Genomic DNA, 21792 nt, shown 5'->3' with positions numbered 1-21792 from the left:
AATATATTGTTTCTCTATAAAAATACCGTTTCTTTATACCAAAGTCCTCTGATGGTATATTTATAGGTGCTTGGCTTTTCCCTCCACACACAGCTTTTACTTTCAGGGTACCAGCTCAGTGTCCTTTGATACAGATCCAGCACTTCCTATGCAGAGTAGGTACCAGATCCCATGAGAGGAAGGGCAGTCTCAGAGGACTGTCCCACAACAGATGCCAACTCTGTCTCCTGCCAGCAGGCTTCCGAGCTCCTCAACCATCGCCTCAGGTTCGATAGTTTTTCTAGAAAGACTTTCAGAGCTTGGAGAGATACTTACATCTTCCTGTCTGCTATAAAAAGAGAGGCAAATTCTGAATTAGCCAAGTGAAAGATCTATGTTGGGCGGGTGGAAGGTAACCCAAAGCCTCCGTACCTGTGAGGTATACCCTTCTTCCTGTACCCTCAGATGTTTACTACCTGGAAGCTCATTCAGTGTCCTTCAACAGTTTTAGAGTTTGAATCTTCAGGACCACCTTTCTTTCCTGGTGGTGTTAAGAAGAAAGTTTGAGCCCTCATAATTGATGTGTTAGATAACCACCCCTACCCTGAGGCCGTCCAGGACCCCTTCTTCAATGGCCTCCTCTGCATAAATTCAAAAGGACTCTTCATGAAAACTGTAAAACCGTGACTGTCACTTGGGAAATGTTCAGGTTTTAGGCTCTCTATGGCCAGAACCTAAAACAGAAATAGAATATGATTTGTATTGTTCTTGGCTTTGTAATCGAAGCAGCACTTTTCTTGGGCCGCCCCTTCTGCTAAACGGAGATACCAAAAGAAGAGACAGAAAAAGTGTTCATGGTTTTGTTTCTTTGCTTTGTTTTCCTTTGTTTGGTGGGGTTATTTTGCTTTTTCTTTTTGCTTTTTTTTAATGTGTGTGTGTGTGTGTGTGTGTGTGTGTGTCTGTTTTTCTGTCTGTCTGTGCGTGTGTGTCTGTGTGTACACGTGAACTCTATTTTCTTCTATGGGATTTCTTCCTACAGCCCCTGGGCCCCTTTGCTTATAGAACATCAAAGTTCTTGGCAGCCTGTTTCTCAGAGACAAGATAAAACTGAAGCACTCAGTGGGTTGTTTGTTTTGTTCTGCTTTTCAGTTGTAAAACAAACACACTGTTGGGTTGCCTCCCGTGTCTGGAGCGGTGTGAGAAGGGTTAGGACTATCAGAATTGGCTGTGCATTCTGAGACTGCTGTGCCTCCCAGTTTTGTTCTTCCCAGATCTGTGTGAGACGGGAAGGAGGGTGGTAAGCAGCCTGGCAACCCCAGTGTCAGACTGGCAGCAGACCCGCCTCCTTCAGGTTGCTCTCCAGTATGTCCTGTGCTTATAGTCTCATGGGCCAGCCTATGGGACCTGGTATCTCTAAGGTAACTGGTGTTCTTTTTTTCCTTAATTCGGTGACTTTTTCTGAATTCGCACAAAAGTAGTCATTTCAAAGTGAATCACTTTAGGGTCTTTAGTTCGTGGACAACACTGTTACAGCTACTGTCTCTATTTTTATTACATTTTCATCACTCAGAGGAAATTTCAGACCTATTAAGCCACAGCATCTTTTCTTCCTGCTAAGAAAGAGCTCCTGGAAATCACAGTTTGCATTCTGTCTCTGAATTTGCCTCTTCCAAATATCCCTGAGATTACCTGTCTCAGAATACTTACCTGCTCTGGTAATAAGTGAAATAATATATTATAGCTTGCCCTTGACTGCCGCACGTACATCCAGCCAGACATAGATTAAAAATATTTAGGAAAAAAAACCCTGTCCCTGGCCTAGCTATGTGCAGAAGCCTGTCAGTCCCCACTAAGCAGTGCAGGGTAGCAGCCCCTTATAGTGTGTTTACACTGGAACAGGCATTGGAAGAGGATTTAAAGTACAGTATGTGTTCTGAAAGATGTCATTTTATTCAAGACACTGCCACTCAGGGCTGGAAGCAGAGCTCTGTGGGTATTACACTTGCCTAGTCTATGCAAGGCCATGGGTTTGATCCCCAGCACCACTAGGAACCAAGCGTTCTCAGAGTTTGGTCTCTGGGGCATTTCTTGGAACATATCCTCCATGGATAGCAAATGACAACTGAGCGTGCCTTTTTGTGTCTGCTGCCTTATACTGCCCAGATTCTCGAGGCTATTAGCTTTTATATCTGAGCAGTGTCACGCCTTTAAAAGTCAGTGATTCTCTTGCTGGTTTTACACAGCGCAGTTTAACCCCACGACCTTTGTCTGTCTTCCCACAACAACCCGAGAGGCTGAGAGTAAGCCCTTCTTTCAACTCACTTGGCAATTTTACTCTGAGAGCTTGTTTTATGTCATAAACTCTTTTGTATGCTGTACTATCCCAGAGACAGGATGGGCTAAGTTCCTATCCTCGTGAAGTTTATTTATGGGAGGAACACCCCCATTTCCCATTGCTTTATTCATTGGAATTACATCTAATAGCTTTTTTTTTCCCGACAACTTTAGATTATGTCTGTATTGGTTAATTCGTTGTTGCTGTGATAAAATATCCTGACAGGAAGCATGGAAGGAAGGATTGATTTTTGGCTTAGGGTTCAAGGAGGCTGGAATTGATCATGGTGCAGAAGGCATGGCAGTTGTCAGGAAAGCCTGGTGGCACCATCTGGAAGCTGGTTGGTCACGCTGCCATTCACTCACAGGAAGCACAGAGAGAAACGAGGAGCAGGGCAAGTCTATAAACCCGCCAAGGCTGCTCCCAAAGACTTGCTTCCTCCAGCAAGGCTCCCCACCAAAGGAGAGCTATTTCTTCAACTAGTGCCACCAGCCAGGAAGCAAGTGTTCAAATACAGGCTCCTACAGAGACTGTTTCTCATGCAAACGGCAAGAGTAGGAAATTTGTTCATCTCAACACATTCCAGCGAGATTTGTGAAACAGCTGGGGTTTTGTCTGTTTTGAGCTTCTGATAAGATTCAGTATTGAAAAAGAGCATTCACAAGAACAACGCTTTTTGATCATTAGTGTGAGAGACTTTGAAAGCATTTTGTGAAACGTTTTAAAACAAGTTACCTGAACATTAGTGTCAATCCAATAGTGAGAAGGGTTGGGTTGCTCTCCTGGGTCAGCTGTCATAGAATATTCCACAGACAACAGACCCAACTTTTCAAGGAAAGATTATGTTCAAGAAATAGAAAGCTCTAGAACTATAGGATGGGCAGGTGCCTTTCTCATTTGCTTTTATCCTGTGGAAGGGACCATGCAACATGACAGCATCACTACATTTACAACATGAATGAAGTAAGGCACCTAATCCGTACTTAACTCTTTGGAGCCCACGAGTGCCTGCTAACCAGCTGTGGTAGTGCGAACTGTGGAATGGAGACCTAGTTACAGTTATTTAATATTGAGCCGCATCATCACCCTCATCTGACCGTAGCAGAGTGAAGATAGACTGAGAGCTGCCAATCACTGAAGTCTGCCCGTAGGCATTCGCATGAATGCTCATAGCAGTCTGCGGAGAAGGCACAATACACCGATGGACAAATGTTCTAACTGTTTTTATAGACACTAGATGATTTATAGAGGAGCACAGCTAAGGCAGTTGTAGTGGGGTTCAAGCCCATGTCTACGTGAGTTTCTACCCTAGATTTCATACAGCTGATAAGTGATCAGCGGCTTCCTTTTTGTCTTATTTTCTATATTTTTTCTTGTTCGCTTGGAGTCTATTATTCTCCACTCAATAAGAGACAGAGTAATACAAACTGAGAATTAGTTTACAGTTATCGCTCTGCCTTATAAGGACTTGCTGGTGATTTTATTTCATTCCTACCTACATTTAATCTAAAAAGTAGCTATATTTCTAATGCGTTTTGGTTGAAGTTGGTGGTCAAGAAAAATGCTGTACAAATAAAGAAATATATTTACTACATTTTGCTATTTCTTCTGGTCCAAATTTATTTTTCCAGCTGTATCCCTGTATTCTCCCCCGTTTCTCCTCTACATTATCCCCCCAATGTCCACATCCTCTCTTGCACATTCATGTGTGTACCTTCTGGTGGCCCTCATGGGCCATATTCTCGGTGTTTGTTGTTCAGCCTGCTTATGAGGAGGGGCTGTGGAGCATTTAGCAAGTTGAAGTATGGCACTGAGCATTTGGCACCTTGGTTCCTACCTTGCTCTTGCTTCTGGTTTGCTGTGATGTGTACCACCTCTGCCATGTATCCTTGCTGCGTGCATCCTTGCTGCATGTATTCCCACTCTCAGCATTCCTCGGTTGTCTGCAGTTCTGTGAGTAGAGCTGAGGCTTGGTGATCTTCCTTCTGTCCATGTTAGCATGTCTGTTGACGGTGAACCTGTTTCAGGTAACGTTTCAGGTGACCATGGTGGGGAGGCTTCATGGGTGTAGGCTTGCTGACTTTCTAGGAGACATTCTCACGGTGAACTTCCTGTCCCTCTGCCTCGTGGACTCTTCCCTAGGCCCCTTCCCAACTGATCCCTAAACCAAAAGTTCAGTAGTTGCTTCATGCATCACTAATTTCCTGTGACTGTCTCTGTCTGTTGCAAAGAGAAATTTTCTTGATGAGGGGTCTTTGAAAAGAAACTAAAGAAACCCAGAGTCAGGTACATTGGATCTTTACCTAATTGCTGTTTTGTTGTTGTTGTTGTTGTTGTTGTTATTGTTTGTTTGCTTGTTTTTCCTGTTTCCATTCTTTAAGTAATAATGCATTCTCATTTCTTATAAACACACCTAAAATTTTAAACCCATAAACATGAAATTTTTAAAAAAAATCCTAGAAGAGCATTTCTGTAAGACCTAACACAATTAAAGCCGTGTGATTCAGAGGGCATTGATACAGCTTGGTATTGCCTACTTGATCAGAATCTTGATTATTATTCTCACTGCTTCAAACACTTTTATTTTCTTTTTATATATTATGTTAATGTAAATAACCTTATTTAGAGAATGAAAGTAATAATATAAACTAGCATCAATTAATTCCATTTGTTTCTTGAAAAGATATGTAGTGTGCGTGCATGCACATGTGCAAACACACACAGTTAAATATATAGCACCCTGATTTAGGACAAAATTCTTCTGTCATGAAACTATCACGTCATACTGACAGTGAAACAGATCTTCCAGGTAATTATTTCCTAAACATGGAGTCCTGAAAGAACATACAAAGCAGCATTCAAGAGCTGCAGTGAGCGGTTATGTCTCACTGTCAAACGTTAGCCTAGTTCCCATCCTCCTCCCAAAGAAAGAATGGTCCTGCCACCCAGCATAAGTTCCCCATAATGCCCTGCTGTACCTCTTCCAAGTAGTGTGGGTCACACATTGACTGGGTCCACCCAGAGGAAGTGTGATGACTGTCACTGTAGCAAGCGTAAGCTGTGGATTCACTCAGCCTCCCTTCTCACCTACGTCAGCCCTCCGCTTCCCTTGACAAACCTAAAAGAGGCACATTGAGTGCCTCCTTGGCTCTACAAGGGAGCCCCTCTGTGTTGTTGCAGAGGTCAACAAGCCTCTTGCCTGAAGGACAATCCCCCACCCCTGAGTACTCACGTTCCTTTCCCTCCCTCAAACCCAACTGAAGAGACTTCTGGAGGCAAGAGCCGTACCTGAATGAATTTGTATCAGTTATTTCCACAGTAACAGGCTTTCCATTGGTTTCTCATTTACTGTTTGCCATTCATTTGGCTTTCTTCAAAAGCTCTTAGGTTTCGGTGTGAATCTATTCAGATTTGCCAGTTTATCAAGTATGGGAATATGTACATCTTTTTTTTTTTTAAAAAAAAAGTTCTATGTAATTTCTTTACAAATTTCAATAGTAAAAACAAGTCAAATATTTAGTTTGAGAATTATTGACTATGTTGAACTGTCACCACGAAGATGAGTTGTGTCTATGTGTATTGCCTTATTCCCCCCACCCCCAACAGTTGCACAAAAAGCAACTGTTTAGTTGTATAAATGTCTTTGTGTCCTTCCTCTTGGACATATTTTACTTCCTTCTTACCTTAGGGGTATGCTTTATGGTTTAGGCTAAATCCCAAGGAAATTGAGATTTGTATTTAAAATACTAAAGAATTTAATACAAAACCGGAAGGTGTTGCTGGAATTGAGGTCCAGGCTGCCATCCTCCTGAAGGCGAATATAGACTCCAGAGTTTTGGGGGAAGAATCTGGCTTAGGCATAGTAGGCCATGGAGAAGATGTGGGACTTAGCTCCTCAACGTTCTATGTTCAAGGTTTTGGGGATTCAGGGGGCTTGTCTAGAGAGGGAAAGGAAAAGGCCAGGGAAGCCGTAGGCTGAGAAGGGGGTCTTTGTCATTGATGGCATGCCTTTTCCTTCTTTAGAACTTTCCGATGGATGTTCATAGAACCAAAGCCTAGGTAGTAGACAGCATTACAATCATCCTGTGATAATCTGGGTGCTGCAAACCTAAGGGAAAGTTACCAGTTAATCTCATGGCCATCCAGGTGAAACATTTCCTTAGAATACAAAATACCGGGCAAGATGGGGAGATCTCAACCTTCCAGAATGGTGAAGGACAGAGAAGGAAAGGGGAGAGGAAGTGAACTCCCTTTTGCCAAGGTCAGCTAACCAGGAAATGGGTGAGGCTGAGTGAGGACTTCTTTAATCGGGAAGGTGCTGAATTATCAAGTGAGTGATTTCCGAGCAGATCCAGTCAGCCACTCCCTGGAAGTACCACAAAGAGAAATTTGAGGAAGTTTGAAATAAAACAGAGGTAAGGCAAAAAATCATAAACCAAGTGTAATCCTTTCATCCCAGCGGTTTTTGAACCACTCCTTCAGGTACTGCAGAGTTCTGTCCTTTCATGGACTCAAGTCTGTAAAGCCATAATGCTGCATCTGCCCATGACTGTGTCCCGAGGCAGGGTGAGTGGCAAGCATCACTTAGGTGTAGCTCCTGGCACAAGACGGCACAAGTCTTGCCTCTCCGGTTGAGACCCCGTTGGAAAAGCCTCTGCTGTCACACGTCCAAGTTGAGCAGACATAACAAAGAGTTCCTCCGAAAGCCTGGTTTAATTATTTATCCGCACTGTCAGTACTGTGTCGGGCAAGATAGTGTTGGAAATTAATATACTATTTGAGTAGACTGATTGATGGCTCTTACGGCGGAAGAGTTTAACATTCACTAGCTATCCCGACTGGTCATTAGTCCTTCCCTTTATCAGTAAGGAAAAAATAAACAGAAATTGTAATAAAAATTCATCACAGCGAATGGGTATCTAAGCGGCTGTGATAACTGGCCGTGTACTAGATTAACTGCTAGAACATGGGCAGCAGGAGAGATCTCTTTAGAAAAGATTTAAATAGCCTCTAATTAATGTTTACCTTATACCTGGATTCTTTTAAACTAAATCGAGTTATACAGAGAATCTCTTCCATATCCCAGATAATAAAGCACTAATGGGTGTTGTACACTTACTGTGTTTGGGAGGCATCCTCTAACTATCAGTCGAAGGAAGGACCGGGGCTTTGAGAATGTACTCTAATGTGCTCCAGGTGAGGTTGTCTTCCCACCCCTAAAGAATGAAAGCACCACGGCAGCCGAGATAACCTGACTTGTAACGAGAAAACTCTGGCTTGTTAAAGCAATCGCCCCCTCCTTACCTATCAGGTTACGAATTGTTTTTAAGAGTAAATTAGAGGCAATGGTGAGAAGGAGATAGCCAAGGAGGAGGCAAGGAGCTTGCGAGCAATTCTGCCCATGGTCGGAATTAGTTGCCAAATATCGACTGCTTCCCTGGGGACTTGGAATTATTTCACGTTTCATCTCAAGAATGATTTTGAAAGATCCAAAGAGCCGTGTCTATTTTATATGTGATGGTGTTGATGCCTCAATAGCTTAACTAGCAGGGAATAAAGCTGGTGGGCAGAGTCAGGCCATCAACTAGTCTGCTAGTTCTGGAGTCATATCCAGGCATCTGCCTCCTCGGCATAAGCGTATGTGGAACTGAGGATGTTCTTTATGGTTCTATGGTGGGAGCGGCCGTCAGGACCCACAGTGCCCGTGTCACCTTCCTTGGCTCTACAATGTGACCAGATAGCTGGGTAACAAGTGGGGATGCTGTGGGAGCTCATTTAAGGGCTACATCTCAGAATTTACATAAATGGCGGTAAAAAGTTCCAGAGAATATTGAGTTCTCATGAAGGGAGGCAGAGAACAGCTACAAGGGCATCTGGGCCATGGCATTCCTGAGTGTCAGGAATGTCTTTAGAGAGTTAGCATGTGGGACTGGAAGGTTCTTCCCGTAAGATACAGGCAGGACTGGTAGTGATGGCTAACAAAAGTCAAAGAGAAATCTCTCTCACAAAGAGAGAAGGAAGAAAGGGATCGAGGAAGCAATGACTAAGAAACAGCCCTGGAAATGTCAGGAAGATGTGGGTGTTGCTCATCTTGGATCTAACAGGTGGCAGAGATGAGTTCTCATGGCAGAGCCCAGGGAAGAAAGAAAAAGGAAGGTGTGTACTCCGATCTAGGTTCCCAGGTAAATGGGAATTTAAGTGGAGAACCAAGAAATCAAGGCAAGAAGGTTGCAACGCAGAACTACAGGCTGTATTCGACGACAGATTCAGGAAGTAAACAAGATGAGAATAAATGTACCCTGAGGAACTTCATGGACTCTTTAGCCTTCATACACTAGACAATTTTTAACTGCTTTCATTGCTTTGGGATAACACTACTAAAATATCTAACTTAAATAATTTCAGGGAAGGTGAATTTCTTTTGGTTCATAGTTTCCAGGGAACACATTCATGGTCACTTGACCCCATGTTTTTGGGCATGAGGTAGAGAACTGTTATTTGCTCTGCTGTGAAGAAGTAGCAAAGAAAGGAGCAGGGACAAGACCCTCCCAAGGACCCACTTGAAGTGACATATTTCTTCCAGTTAAATCGTTCCCACAAAGCTCTTTAAAAGCTCCCCAAATTGTGCCATCAAGTGGGGGCCACGCTTTCAAAACATGAGCCCGTGTGACAAATTTCATATTCAAGCCACAATGATCAACCCAAACCAAGATTTAAAATGTAGTACAATCAACAGGAAATGACAAAATCCATGAAGGATCATGCGATAGTTGTATCTTACATTTGAATGTGCGTTAACGCCTCAGTGACAATCGTTGTTGATAGAAAAGGTGTTCCCACAGTGTTTGGATATTATTTCAAGGGGCAGCAGAGTTGCTGATGCTACCACCACCAACTTCTGCTTCAATTTTCTTTTCTAATTTTCAAGAGGTTTATAATAGATAAAAGTTCTTCACTATGCTCTCTAATCTCTTTCTCCCCTTCCCTCTCTCTCTCTCTCCCTCCTCTCTCTCTCTCTCTCTCTCTCTCTCTCTCTCTCTCTCTCTCTCTCTCTCTCCTATCTCTCTGTCCTCCCTTCTACACAGGAGACTTTGAATGTGATTGACCCTGGCTTGATGGACCTGAATGGAATGAGTGAAGACGCCCTGGAGTGGGATGAGACAGATATAAGTAACAAGCTAATTAGTTTGCATGAAGAATCAAATGACCTGGATCAAGACCCAGAGCCTGTCATACCCTCAGTGAATCTTGAAGAGACACGCCACCAGGACCCTGGCTATGAGGAGGAGGCAGGTGACTGTGGGTCCCAGTATACCTCAAACATCACCGCACCTTCCAGTCCACACGTTTACCAAGTGTACAGTCTTCACAACGTTGAACTCCACAAGGACAGCCACACTCCATTTCTGAAAAGTAGCCCAAAGCTTCCAGGCACAGCACAGCCTGGTGTTTTAACTAAGAGCCTCAGTACAGACTCTTCATTTTCATCCACAAAATCGTTGCCGGACCTTTTGGGGGGCACCAGTTTGGTGAGGCCTTGCCCATGTCACAGTGGAGACGTGAGCCAGAATTCGGGCAGCGAGAGTGGAATTGTCAGCGAAGGAGACAATGAGATGCTTACCAACTCTGAAATGTGTTTGTTCGGGATGGTGGATGGGTCCCCAAGTAACCCTGAAACTGAACATCTGGACCCACAAATGGGAGATGCAGTCAACGTGTTAAAGCAAAAATTTAAAGACGAGGACGAATGCATTAAGCTTCCAAATATCTCTCAGTCCTCCATCTCACCAGCGGGTTGTGTAAATGGAAAAGCTGGAGATTTAAATAGCGGTACCAAACACACCACCAATTGTTTAGGAGAAGAATTACAAGGAAAACATGACGTGTTTACATTTTATGATTACTCATACCTCCAAGGCTCAAAACTCAAATTACCAATGATAATGAAACAGTCACAGAGTGAGAAGGCACATGTGGAGGATCCCCTTCTTTGTGGTTTTTATTTTGATAAAAAATCCTGCAGATCTAAACATCAGGCTCCGGAGTTACAACCAGATGCGCATCCCCACGAGAGGATTTTGGCAAGTGCGCCCCACGAAATGGGTCGCAGCTCATATAAAAGCGGTGACAAAGAGAAGATGCTGGCGGGCATTCAGAATGCCAGGCAGCTCTCCCTCGTCTCTCGTAGCTCATCGGTAGAGTCCCTTTCTCCGGGGGGTGACTTGTTTGGGTTAGGTGTCTTGAAAAATGGCAGCGACAGCCTCCAGCGGAGCTCTTCTTTAGAGAGCTGGTGGACATCCTATAAGAGCAACGAAGATCTTTTCAGCTGTCACAGTTCTGGGGACATAAGCGTGAGCAGCGGCTCAGGTGGGGAGCTGAGCAAGAGGACATTAGACCTCCTGAATCGCCTGGAGAATATCCAGAGCCCCTCGGAGCAAAAGATAAAGCGAAGTGTTTCTGATATCACCCTCCAGAGCAGTTCCCAAAGGATGTCTTTTACTGGCCAGACGTCACTGGATGTCGCATCGTCTCTCAATGAGGATTCCGCAGCATCTCTGACAGAACTGAGTAGTAGTGATGAGCTCTCCCTTTGTTCAGAGGATATCGTGTTACACAAAAACAAGGTCCCGGAGTCCAATGCATCGTTCAGGAAGCGCCTGAACCGCTCGGTGGCTGACGAAAGCGACGTCAACGTTAGCATGATTGTCAATGTCTCTTGCACCTCTGCTTGCACGGACGATGAAGATGACAGTGACCTCCTCTCGAGCTCCACTCTCACCTTGACTGAAGAAGAGCTGTGCCTCAAAGACGACGACGATGACTCCAGTATTGCAACAGACGATGAAATTTATGAAGAAAGCCACCTGATGTCTGGGCTGGACTACATCAAGAAAGAACTGCAGACTTGGATAAGACCGAAATTGTCCTTGGCCAGAGAAAAGAAGCGGTGTGGTGCCCCTGATGAAATAAAGGGCAATAAAGATGGAGGCCATAGTGAGAAAGTCAACCCTTCAGACACCCTGAACATCCAGACCCTTCTGAACGGCTCCATAAAGGGTCTCTCCGAAAACAATGGAAACGGAAAGAATTCGCCCAGAACTCATGACTTAGGAACAGAAGGTGAAAACAAGAGAAATATTTACGAAGTTAGTAAAGATCCACACGTGGCTGACATGGAAAATGGCAATATTGAAAGTGCTCCAGAGAGACAGAAGGAGAAGCAGAATGGAATCTCAGAGGCATCGGAGAACCTTAGTTTAGATATGAAACAGAGTTCTGAATCCAAGCACAGTGAGTATAATGCATTGACGGACAGTTCAGAGGATTCATATATTGCTGGAAAGGAATTCAGACCCCCAAGTGACAGACATCCTCCACAGACAGGCCCAAATCTCCAACATTCTGAAAATCAAAGTGACCCCTGCATGCCCGATGAGAACCCTTGCCCAGAACTGCTGTTAGGAACCAGAGTTGGAAGCAGACAAGACAGTGATGGACTGAAAGCTTTGTCTAATGATGCACCAAGTGGGGCTGGAAAATCTGCGGGTGGCTGCCTACTCGGACAAAATGAGACAGAGGAAAGTGCTTCTGTCAGCAACAGCACTTCCTGTTGCAACTGCCAGCCAGATGTTTCCCATGAAAAAGAGGCTGAAGATTGTTCAGTGCACAACTTTGTGAAGGAAATCATCGACATGGCGTCAACAGCCCTAAAAAGTAAATCTCAACCTGAGAGCGAAGTGGCAGCTCCCACTTCACTAACTCAGATTAAGGAGAAAGTGCTGGAGCATTCCCATCGGCCCATGCCCCTGAGAAAGGGGGACTTCTACTCCTACCTATCTCTTTCATCCCATGACAGTGACTGTGGGGAGGTCACCAGTTACATAGACGAGAAGAGCAGCACTCCATTGCCACCGGATGCTGTGGACTTTAGCCTCGATGACAAGGAAGACATCGAGTGCTTCTTCGAAGCTTGTGTTGAGGATGATCTTGATGAGAAAGCCGGTTTCTCTAGTCCCCTTCCAGATGAGCCAGCAGCTCCCGAGGAAGCTGCTATGCCAATACAAGTGACAGCCAGCTCTGCTGTGTTCAATACTGTTGCTCTCCCACTCAATGAGACAGACATGGTGGCTCTTTCAGGACCTTCCCCTCAGAAAGAAGGTGACAATGGAAAGGAAGTGGATGATGCATCCCAAACATCCCAGGGCTCTGCAAAAAGCTCAGAGCTTACCATGCCTTCCGGACAGCCCAGTAAAGATGGAAGTGCAAGGAGCCAAGGTGAATCAGGAATGCCAGAAGACAAGAACGCTACTTCAGCCAAATCAAAAATTCAAGCTCTCCCAGTGAATGCAAAACAGCCAAAAGTCAAGACCAAGCTGTATCCCAGCCCGCAAACTTTAACCTGTAAAGAAAAGCTTGTAAACTTTCATGAAGATCGACATAGAAACATGCATAGGTAGAATGTAATGCCCCCAAGCATGGAAATCATCTCATTGAAAGGTATGTACAAGTCTGTGTGTGTGCGCGCACGTGTGTGTGTGTGTGTGAGGGGGGGGGTGGAGGGAGGGAGAGAGAGAGAGAGAGAGAGAGAGAGAGAGAGAGAGAGAGAGTTTGCATTAATAGAGCCATTATGGAAGACTGACTATTCACAACACATACATATCTGAATAGGACATTTAAGAAGAAACGCTTACAACCAACGAGGAAAACTAGTGAAAATTTGACATTTTACATGACATTATATTTGTTTTATCATTTTGTCAAGAACAATACAATGTCTGAGGAAATAGCTGATCAGTTTAGGGCTTCAAACTCTTCAATTGGCCGAGAAAACTACTATCTAAGCCACAGTCCTCCCTGACAATTCTGAGGTCAGAGTGCACGCTCCATGGCTGCACTCCTCACTGGAGCGCCCACTCGGGACTCCTGCTGCTGGGGGAAGGCCCTGTCTCCAGAGTTGAACTTTACACACATAACCGCCGGCGCCCTCATTTCCCCCAGAAAGGCTGTGCTGTCTCAGCTCCTAATCGTGGCCATGCCTGAGAATTCCAGCAGGAGGGGAAGGCTGGTTTCAAAGAAGATCCCCTGACTTCCACACAGGCAGACTGAGAACCAGCGCAGAACACAAGGGCTGGGAGAATATGTGACAATTTAATGGCGTTTTGATAAAAACAGAATTTTTGAATTTTGCCTGAAGGTGACAGGCTGATTGCCATCATTTTTTTTTGAGAAAGTCATTCTACTTTTCATATTTAATAAGACAGCTATTGATTGATAATTCTGGGATGGTGCGATAGCTCTAAAAGTGACACAAGGATTCTGTTATTTCCATTTCTAAACCCCAAATGATGAATGCACTTCCTCGATCAAGTTTAAAGAGGAACTTAGCTTTCAAATATGAGAGTTGTATTTCACCAGAGGGTGAGGTGCGTAGTGCCGCCTCCACCCCCACTGCAGAAACCTAATGCGTAACCTACACTCGTGCTATAGGAAATGAATTACAGAAGCAATCTACCCTAATTTGTTAACTTATTCAAATAACAGTTATTATACTTAACTATGCTAAAGATTATCTTTTTTGTGGCAGATTGTTTATTTTTTGATGAGCCTAATTACTGATTTTCTAAAAGTAATTTACATTTATTACAAATACATCTTTTAAAATGTGACAGATAAATGTTGTTCCCATAATGTATTATGAAAAAAGTTACTATTTAAAAACACATTATTTAATTTGAAAGATGAATGGCAAACATCATTATTTTTTTTCCTGCAACACCTGTGCCCTAAGCTCATTAAAATGTGTGATTCTGTGTAGAGCTGCTCGAAAGGGGGCGAGGGGGGCAACCTATACCATATATGTACCCTAAAAATAAACTCGGTATGCAAAGCTGAAGACAGCCACCCTACTTACTAATGTTGCTTCACTAATTTTCTGTTTCAGACCCTATGTACAATTGGCAGCGAGGGAGAACAAAAGTAGGAGAGAGAGAGAAATGTGTTCCCTGTGAGTGGTGCCCACCCTATAATCAAATTCTCCATCAGTATGCAGTAAAACTGACCATTAAGGGAAAGTAACTGGGATTCCATAAGCTACTTCAGGGCAAGTTCTATTAGAACTGATTGGATGCAGGCTCTGGCAGCTTCCACAGAAGGCCGGGGGAGAGCCTGGCTGATTTTGAATTCTGAAAAAGGAGAAAGGCTTGAAAGCAACAGCACCCTGACCATGCCAGCCTGTGACTGTGACCCGAGTCACCAGGCCTACTGAGATGTGGAGCAGAGAAAGCCCTGGCGTTGGCGAAGCCTTCTGGAATGGATTCTCCCTGTTTGCTCCTCCGGGAGCCTCTTCACTCCCTCACGTGGAGAAATGGAATTGAAATGAAATGTAAATGATGAGCGATTCCATTTTTTGACTTGAGGGAAGTGAAGGTGCTGATGGATCTGTGTAATTGTCACATTTTACAAGCACAGACAGTGTAAAACTATCAGCGGCTTGCCTGCCCGTCAGCAGGGTCCTGTTGCACCCCACACCGGGCTCTACTGTGGGCAAAGGGAGAAGCAGCCAGATTTTACTTCTGTAGAACTGACATCGCCCCCAAGTGACTTGCTATCTACCTAGAGCTGTGTCAGCAGCCATATGTGGCCCTTATGATCCACTTTCAAGGATGTGTGTGCACGTGTGTGTGTGTGTGTGTGTGCACATGCGTGCGCTGCAGTATCATGTTAACTAAACACCCTGGAACCTGGCTTTGGGGCTAGTTACAAGCATTTGGGTGTAAATTTTCACATATAGTAGAAACACTATCATCCAAGAAGTTACCTAATCTGAAAATGCTGCTGAGCTTTTGGCATTTGGTGTCAGGAAGCATAGGCAAGGTCCTGGTAAATATGACACATCACGTCAGAATGAGCTTGTTTGTAAGCGTTGTTCTTACCACAAGGTCCAAGGCAGTGAAGGCTCTTCTTTCTAACAGCCATTCGAGGACCATTAGACAAGACCGTGCTTGCATCCGGACAACACAGTTCACCAGAGTCAGTTTGCTGGAGCTCTTTGCCCAGAAATAAAGTCTCAGAGTGATTATAAGTGATTATAATTCCACTCGACAGTGTTCATGACGTAGAATCATGCATAGAGTCTGCAACCAGAGCAAATTCTTTGCAAAGGGTTTTGAAAATTATTTTATTTACTATGTTCAAAGTAGAAACCTCTGAACCCTTGCGAGGAGCGTTAGTGGGGCCCGACAGTGAGTGCGTTTGCACTTCTTCCCAGGCACACCGCTGGGCTTTTCACTGGTTCCATTTGTGGGTTGCATTTCTGTAAAAATAGAGAGGTCAGTTAGAGCAAGTCACATCAAAGGCGAGGTAACTGGAGAAAAACAGCTCTTTCTGCTAATTTGGAGTAAGCACACAGTGTCTGTCTGGAACGCCTCCTCCTCCTAGGACCTGCCTAAGAGAGGTACTCTGCGCTAATCTTTTTGCTGTTTTCTGATAGTTGTTTCTTCATAATCCTCATCATAAGCCTGTGATCTCTGATGAATGGTTTAACCCTAAAATTCAGGCTGGATAAATCCTCCTGCCGCGTCAGAAGTTAACTCCTCATGTGCACCCAGGGTGTACTTAGATGTCTTCTCCTTCAAGTTTTGTGATGGCTTGATGTGTACATGGTGTGTGTGTGTGTGCGTGTGTGCCCATGTGTGCTCACACACATGTGTGCAAGTTACAAGAGGGAGATCTTAATTACTTTCTTTGGTCTTAGTTTCATTGTCTTACCTGATTTATCAGTCTGCAAGTGTGGCGGTGGCCGGAGTTTTGGTTTTGGATGACTGTTTATGTGGATGTGCATTCAGGTTTGCACATGTACAGTTTAAAGTTCTGGTCTGCTTTCATAAACCGAGAACGTGGTAGAAGCAAACCCTTCTCCTCACACGGTGCCTCAGTCTCCTACTGAACTGGCGCTGGTTAGGGCTCTCCACAGCTGGCCCAGCAGCTTTAGGGAACTCCACTGGGCGCATGTATATTATTCTTTCACTAGGCACCATGCATATAGTCTTGTAAAATTTACCTTTAAATCGCCTTACTAAACCGAGGCTCTTCTGGATGTGATTTGAATTATCTGGCACATCTGAATAACTTACCATGCTAAATAAAAATGATTTTATTGAATAAAGTCAGTCTCTCTTTCTCTTTCTCTTTCTCTCTCTCACACACACACGCACACACGCACACACACACGCGCGCACGCACACACACACACACACACACACACACACAGAGAGAGAGAGAGAGAGAGAGAGAGAGAGAGAGAGAGAGAGAGAGAGAGAGAGAGAGATTTGGGCTTGAGGCCATTTGGCCTGCCTATTCCCAAGTGTGCCAAGTTGAAAGAATTGATTACCCACAGGGAATTCAATTGCCAGCTCGTTACTGAGACAGGATTTGCTTCACCCGAGGATTCCCTGCTCAGTGGCAGCTTTCTGATGAGTCACCTCCTCAGCATTTGAGCAATGCTTCTCTGTGCGTTCTTGAATTACTGCATTATTTTACTGTACCAAATTTTGTTCCATCTGCCTCTGTCTGTCTCCCTATTCCTGCTAACTTTCCCTAGCTTCTCAACATCCTGTTTGGCTGTAGCAGAACAACAGTTGGAAAACTTGTTCTGACTCCAGCACAAAGTTGTAAGTTTATAGAAAGAGACAGAAAAACACAAAAGAATACTTGCTTCTAAGAGGTCACGACAAAACCTGATATAGCTCTGCAGAATGTAGATTAAAGCCAGGCAGGCAGGGGCCTGCTTTGAGAGCTAGTCTGAGAACCTAAAGTAATTGTATCCTGGAATTTCGATGTTGTTCCGATTTGACCAGGTGTTATAGTCATTTAGAAATAAGGAGGACAGAATGAGCCTGGGACAAATTCATAGCAATCATCGCACATAAAAAGAGAATTGAATCAGTTTAGTTTTCTCATTGTTTCCTGTGCCTAAAAATGAACCACAGTCATATTTGAGCTGTAAATTCTAATTATACCCAATTATAGGTGAGGCGCTAAGGCATTTAAGACTGTCGCAATTTTGTGACTGTTTCATCACTGCACAATAGAATTGTTCAACATCACACACAAATTACTGAAGGGCGTGCTAACCTGAGAGCCAGCAACCCAGTCTGTGAACTGTTGTTCTCACACCGTCAGGTCCATTGGTATTAACTGTCTAACCTTCTCACACAGAGTTGGAACGATCTTAATAAAACTGAGATCACCCACAGAAGAATGAAGGAGTTGATGATGCAGAGAAAAGATGATCATACTTGATTTTTGTTATTTATTGGAACCATATAAATATATTAAAGTATCTGTATATCTTACTGACCTGAAAATGTGGGGGTTTTTGCGTGTGGTTTGAGCCTTGACCTAGTGAGCTAGACACGTCTCATAGGCTCTCATTTCGGATCTTTAGCAACTGATCCCCCAGTGGCAGCTTCCCAAAAGGGCTCCCTTCTGCAAATGATAGAGATATTTCTGCAACCTATTCCTGTCGTCTTTTTGTTTTCTAGAGAGAGCCTTGGCTGCAGCTCAGGGCTGGCCTGATCCATCCTGGGCTGGTCTTGGGTTCCTTCCTGCTGTCACTGTCACATTGACTTTCTGAAGATGACCCACCTTTCGTCTGAACGCGGTCTGTCCACGTGGGCCTTGTGATCCGGATGTGCGCATCGCTTCTCTTTAGGTGACCTCTCACGTCTACAAAGCTGCTTGCTCTCCTATGGATTCCCGTCCCAAGCTACCTCTGCCAACCCTCCCTCTCCGGCGAGACCTCTGTTTGCCCCCCTCCCCTCCTGCCTCCCCTTTAAAGCTCTGCCGTTTACCAAATTGGTGGTCCATTAAACCCACTGTCTGGAATGGCACCCCTCCCCGCCAGTGCTTGACCAATTTGATGTTTTGCTCTGAAATTTTTCATGGTATTATACCTATGTTTATGGAAAAAGCCAGTCCTTGATTTGGTTGCAGTATAGAGGAGACATATTGGTCCTTATGACAAAATTAAATGACATTTAAAAGCATCATTTTAATGATTTCTTTTTAATAATGATGTATGCAGCACTTCAAGAGACAACTCTGGTGGTGTTGTACATTGTAAACTGGTACATTCTGCTGTTAAGTTTGGTTTTGTTTTCTATGCTTCTCGGGGTGGTAATGAGAAAAACGTCATTTTACAAACTGTGTGCCTTGCTGTCTTTCTTATCCCATTTATGAAAAAGCTGCTTTCATGGTAATGGTATGTTGGTCTGAGAGGCGGAAATAGCAAGGTGAGGATGTGTGAATAATTTCTGTACATATGTATAAGCTAGAACAAACACTGATGTATGACAGTATAAAATGCTTTCATGTTTGTGATGTCCAGTGATGTGGAGAATATAAGCCTTAAACCCATTCGATTGCATGGTAATTAAAATTGGCATAATAAAAACGGCTTACTAGGGGAAAGGAAAATTAATGATCTCTTCTACCTGTGTTCTTTACCAAATTCTTGCATCTGTTTCTGAAAAAAAATAACATGTATCGGCTTCCAACATATCCATGTGGCAGAAAAGGCTTAAGTCGCTTAAACTGCAGACGCGGCCGGAAGCCTTCAGAACTTTGAAACTCTTTCTATTTCACTGTAAGTGAGCACCCTGAAACAGCAAGTGTTTAAAGGCCATTTCCCCTACATCAAAAACCCTTTGTACTAAATGCTTCCATTTCTACTTGTTAATGATTTAAAGTTGTCTTTGGAGAGCTCTTACGTGTCCTAATTTATTTTAAATAATTATTTGAATGGTTTTGATGGATGATAAAAAGTGTAGAAAAAATTGACTAGTATTTTATAACTATAAATTTCAGGTGTATTTATTTCATTAAGAAAATCAGCAGAGAAATATTCCATTTGTTTTTTGTTGTTTTTTTTTTTACTTGAGAAACTGCAGCTTTTAATTTATATCATCCCTCCTACTAAAGTGCCTGGCACACAGTAGGTACTCCACAGAATCTGCTGAATCAGAGTGTTGAGTAGGGCAACAGGAAATATATATAGAGAGATAAATCTTTATTTTGAGATTCCTGCATTAAAACATACAACTAGATAAAGGTGTGCAAAGTGAAACCACTCACCGTATGTTATTAGATTTCAGAAAGGAAAGAGAACATGGCAGAAGTATGTAGCCACAGAAATGACAATCATTCATTCACCAGGACCACTCATTAGCATCTTTTGTCGAGATTCAGGGAATGCAGCTAGGAGCCATGAACTGCCTTTGGAGGCTTATCGCGGTTAGAGGCAAAATGGCCAATCACACAGACAACACACCATAGCGTCCTACAGGGAGATGGGAAGGGTAGGGAAAGAGTCATACGAGAGAGACAGCGGCAAGAAATGGGGCAAAGAGAAAGGTTAGGAGAGAGTGGAGGTGAGAGGCGAGTGTACCAGTGGGGGTTCACTGTGATGTGATAGGAGAAAAGGACAAATGGAGAAGAATGAAAGTGTTCGCGGAGTTGAGTTGGAGCTTTGGTGTGCAGTGTACGAGGCAGACTTGTTTGTTTGGGGATTTATTTTATGTTACGACTAGAACGTTAGTATCACCACCCCAGGACCAGTTAAATAGCACTTACCTGTAATTTCACCGGGCCTTAATTTTGTGTGGGTTTTGCCCCTTCTAAGCTTTCCTGCACATATTTTTAAGTGGATGACTCATTCTAGTTGTATAGATATGTAGTGACTTCTTCCAAAGGAGTCTTAGGGAGACATCTAGTTTTAGTGTGGACAAGGATTGCAAGGGGAGATGTTAGATATAAGTGCGTGGTAGGGAGCCGTGAGGAAAACCTAGCTAGACCCAAGGCAGTAATAGGGTTTGCAGGGATAGTAGCCCGAGATACAAGAAAGACAAATCCTAGAGGCGTGGACATCTTTGGATATTTTTGGACCTCTATTAGGCGTTATTTTATAGATTGAGACAACCTGAATTTCTCTTGGTCAGTAATTGATACCGTCTGTGTTCATTGGGAAGCTCTTCAAAGATTAATGGACCATGGTGTACTGTTTGCCTTTTATGTAGCCACGAAGACTCGGGATTTGAAAGTATTTATTAATTATCTACTTAACATTAACACCAATTTTTTTAGGTTGACTTTTGCACTTATTAATGCCTTTTCCAGCGAGAGGGGATGGAAGAGCCTCAGCCTCACACCCGTGTAGATGCTACCTTCCCAGTTACCCTTGAAACCAGCCCATCTGGTTTGTATTAACTCAGACAACTATCTACACATGGCCCACGATAATGGTTTGCTGTTTGGTAAAGCAAAGTGTTCCTCCTCTGGGTATGTGTTTCTGTTAGAATATGCTTTCGTGGGTTGCTAGAGTCCACAGGGTGTCCCTTCCCGTCCCCCTCTTAGTTTCACTCATTGGTCCTATGTCTGCTGCAGAGTCAGCAGCCCACAGGACTCCTGTTCCCTCTGTCCGGGGTCGCCCTGCCGGTCTCTCCTAAGCACTGTTCCTCCGACTGCCCTTCATATGTCATGATTTCAGGTCCGTTTCAACCCAACTGAATGTTAACAGACGGAACCCTTGCAGTCAAGGGGCTGTCTTCATCATACATGTAGAGAAGCGTCTCGACGATTAAGTGCTAAGTTTTCTCTAAAATATATTCAAGATATATGTTTATTCTATTATTGTAAATTTCAATAAATAAACAAATAAACAAGTGAATAAAAGAAGAATCCATGACTTCCTTCAGTGGTCCAGTCTGGTGCCAGAGTCATCTTGAATCTTTTCCTTACATTGGAATCCAAACCTGACATCTCCATGTAAAACAGATTTGCCCGTCCATTTATTTACCCACTTATTCATTCCAGCACCCAAATATTCCTTGGGGAGCCACTTGTGTGCGGCATTGTATGACCTCAACATACATAGGCAACTGAACGTGTTGTGTGCCTCCAACCAATTTACAGGTTTCTTTCTGATTAGACTCTTGAACAGACCAATTATGACATTTCCCCAAATTAATTTTCCTCAGACCTTCTTACTTTGCCTCTTTTCTAATCTGCCTACATTTTCAATGATCAGATGAGCAGACTGATCTGTCATACGGTCTGAGTTGGACTGTGAAGAGTGAAGTGGTTTTCGTTTCAGAGGGAGAACGTCTTTTTTAGATTTTTGTTGTTGTTGCTATTCAGCAAATCTGCACACAAGAGGATCTAGGCCTGCCACAGCCCAGTTTTGAATATTTTGTTGACTGACTCACTCAACTCGGGTTCCAGACGTTCTGTAGTAGCTGCGAACAAAGCAGATGGAAGCAACGAACAGGCCACGCTGCACTCACTTATGAATGAAATTGAAATATGCTGGAGTTTTGTAGAGTAACCGACCTTCAAGTATCGTAACTTTCACATTTGAAACAGAACTTGGACTGCCAAGTCTTACAACTCTATCTCTTTTCATGTACATGCAGTCTTTCCAA

The 21792-nt window shown here is 43.6% G+C and overlaps 1 protein-coding gene across 4 annotated transcripts in view; it reads left to right on the top strand.

Annotated features, from left to right (window-relative positions):
- Akap6 (A-kinase anchoring protein 6) overlaps positions 1-21049 on the top strand; it is a 423239-nt gene extending 402190 nt beyond the window's left edge. For all 4 annotated transcript variants that reach the window (XM_048415577.3, XM_048415579.3, XM_048415578.3 and 1 more), the window contains 2 exons: positions 9400-12811; positions 17857-21049. In XM_048415577.3, coding sequence (XP_048271534.3) covers positions 9400-12771 — 3372 coding nt within the window. In that variant the 3' untranslated portion in view covers positions 12772-12811; positions 17857-21049. The remainder of the gene's footprint in view (positions 1-9399; positions 12812-17856) is intronic.
- The last annotated feature ends 743 nt before the right edge of the window (positions 21050-21792 follow it).

Source organism: Myodes glareolus, chromosome 11 (genome assembly GCF_982192425.1).
Source record: "Myodes glareolus chromosome 11, mMyoGla1.1, whole genome shotgun sequence".
Lineage (NCBI taxonomy): Eukaryota > Metazoa > Chordata > Mammalia > Rodentia > Cricetidae > Myodes > Myodes glareolus.
This window is presented reverse-complemented; position numbering and strand designations above follow the sequence as displayed.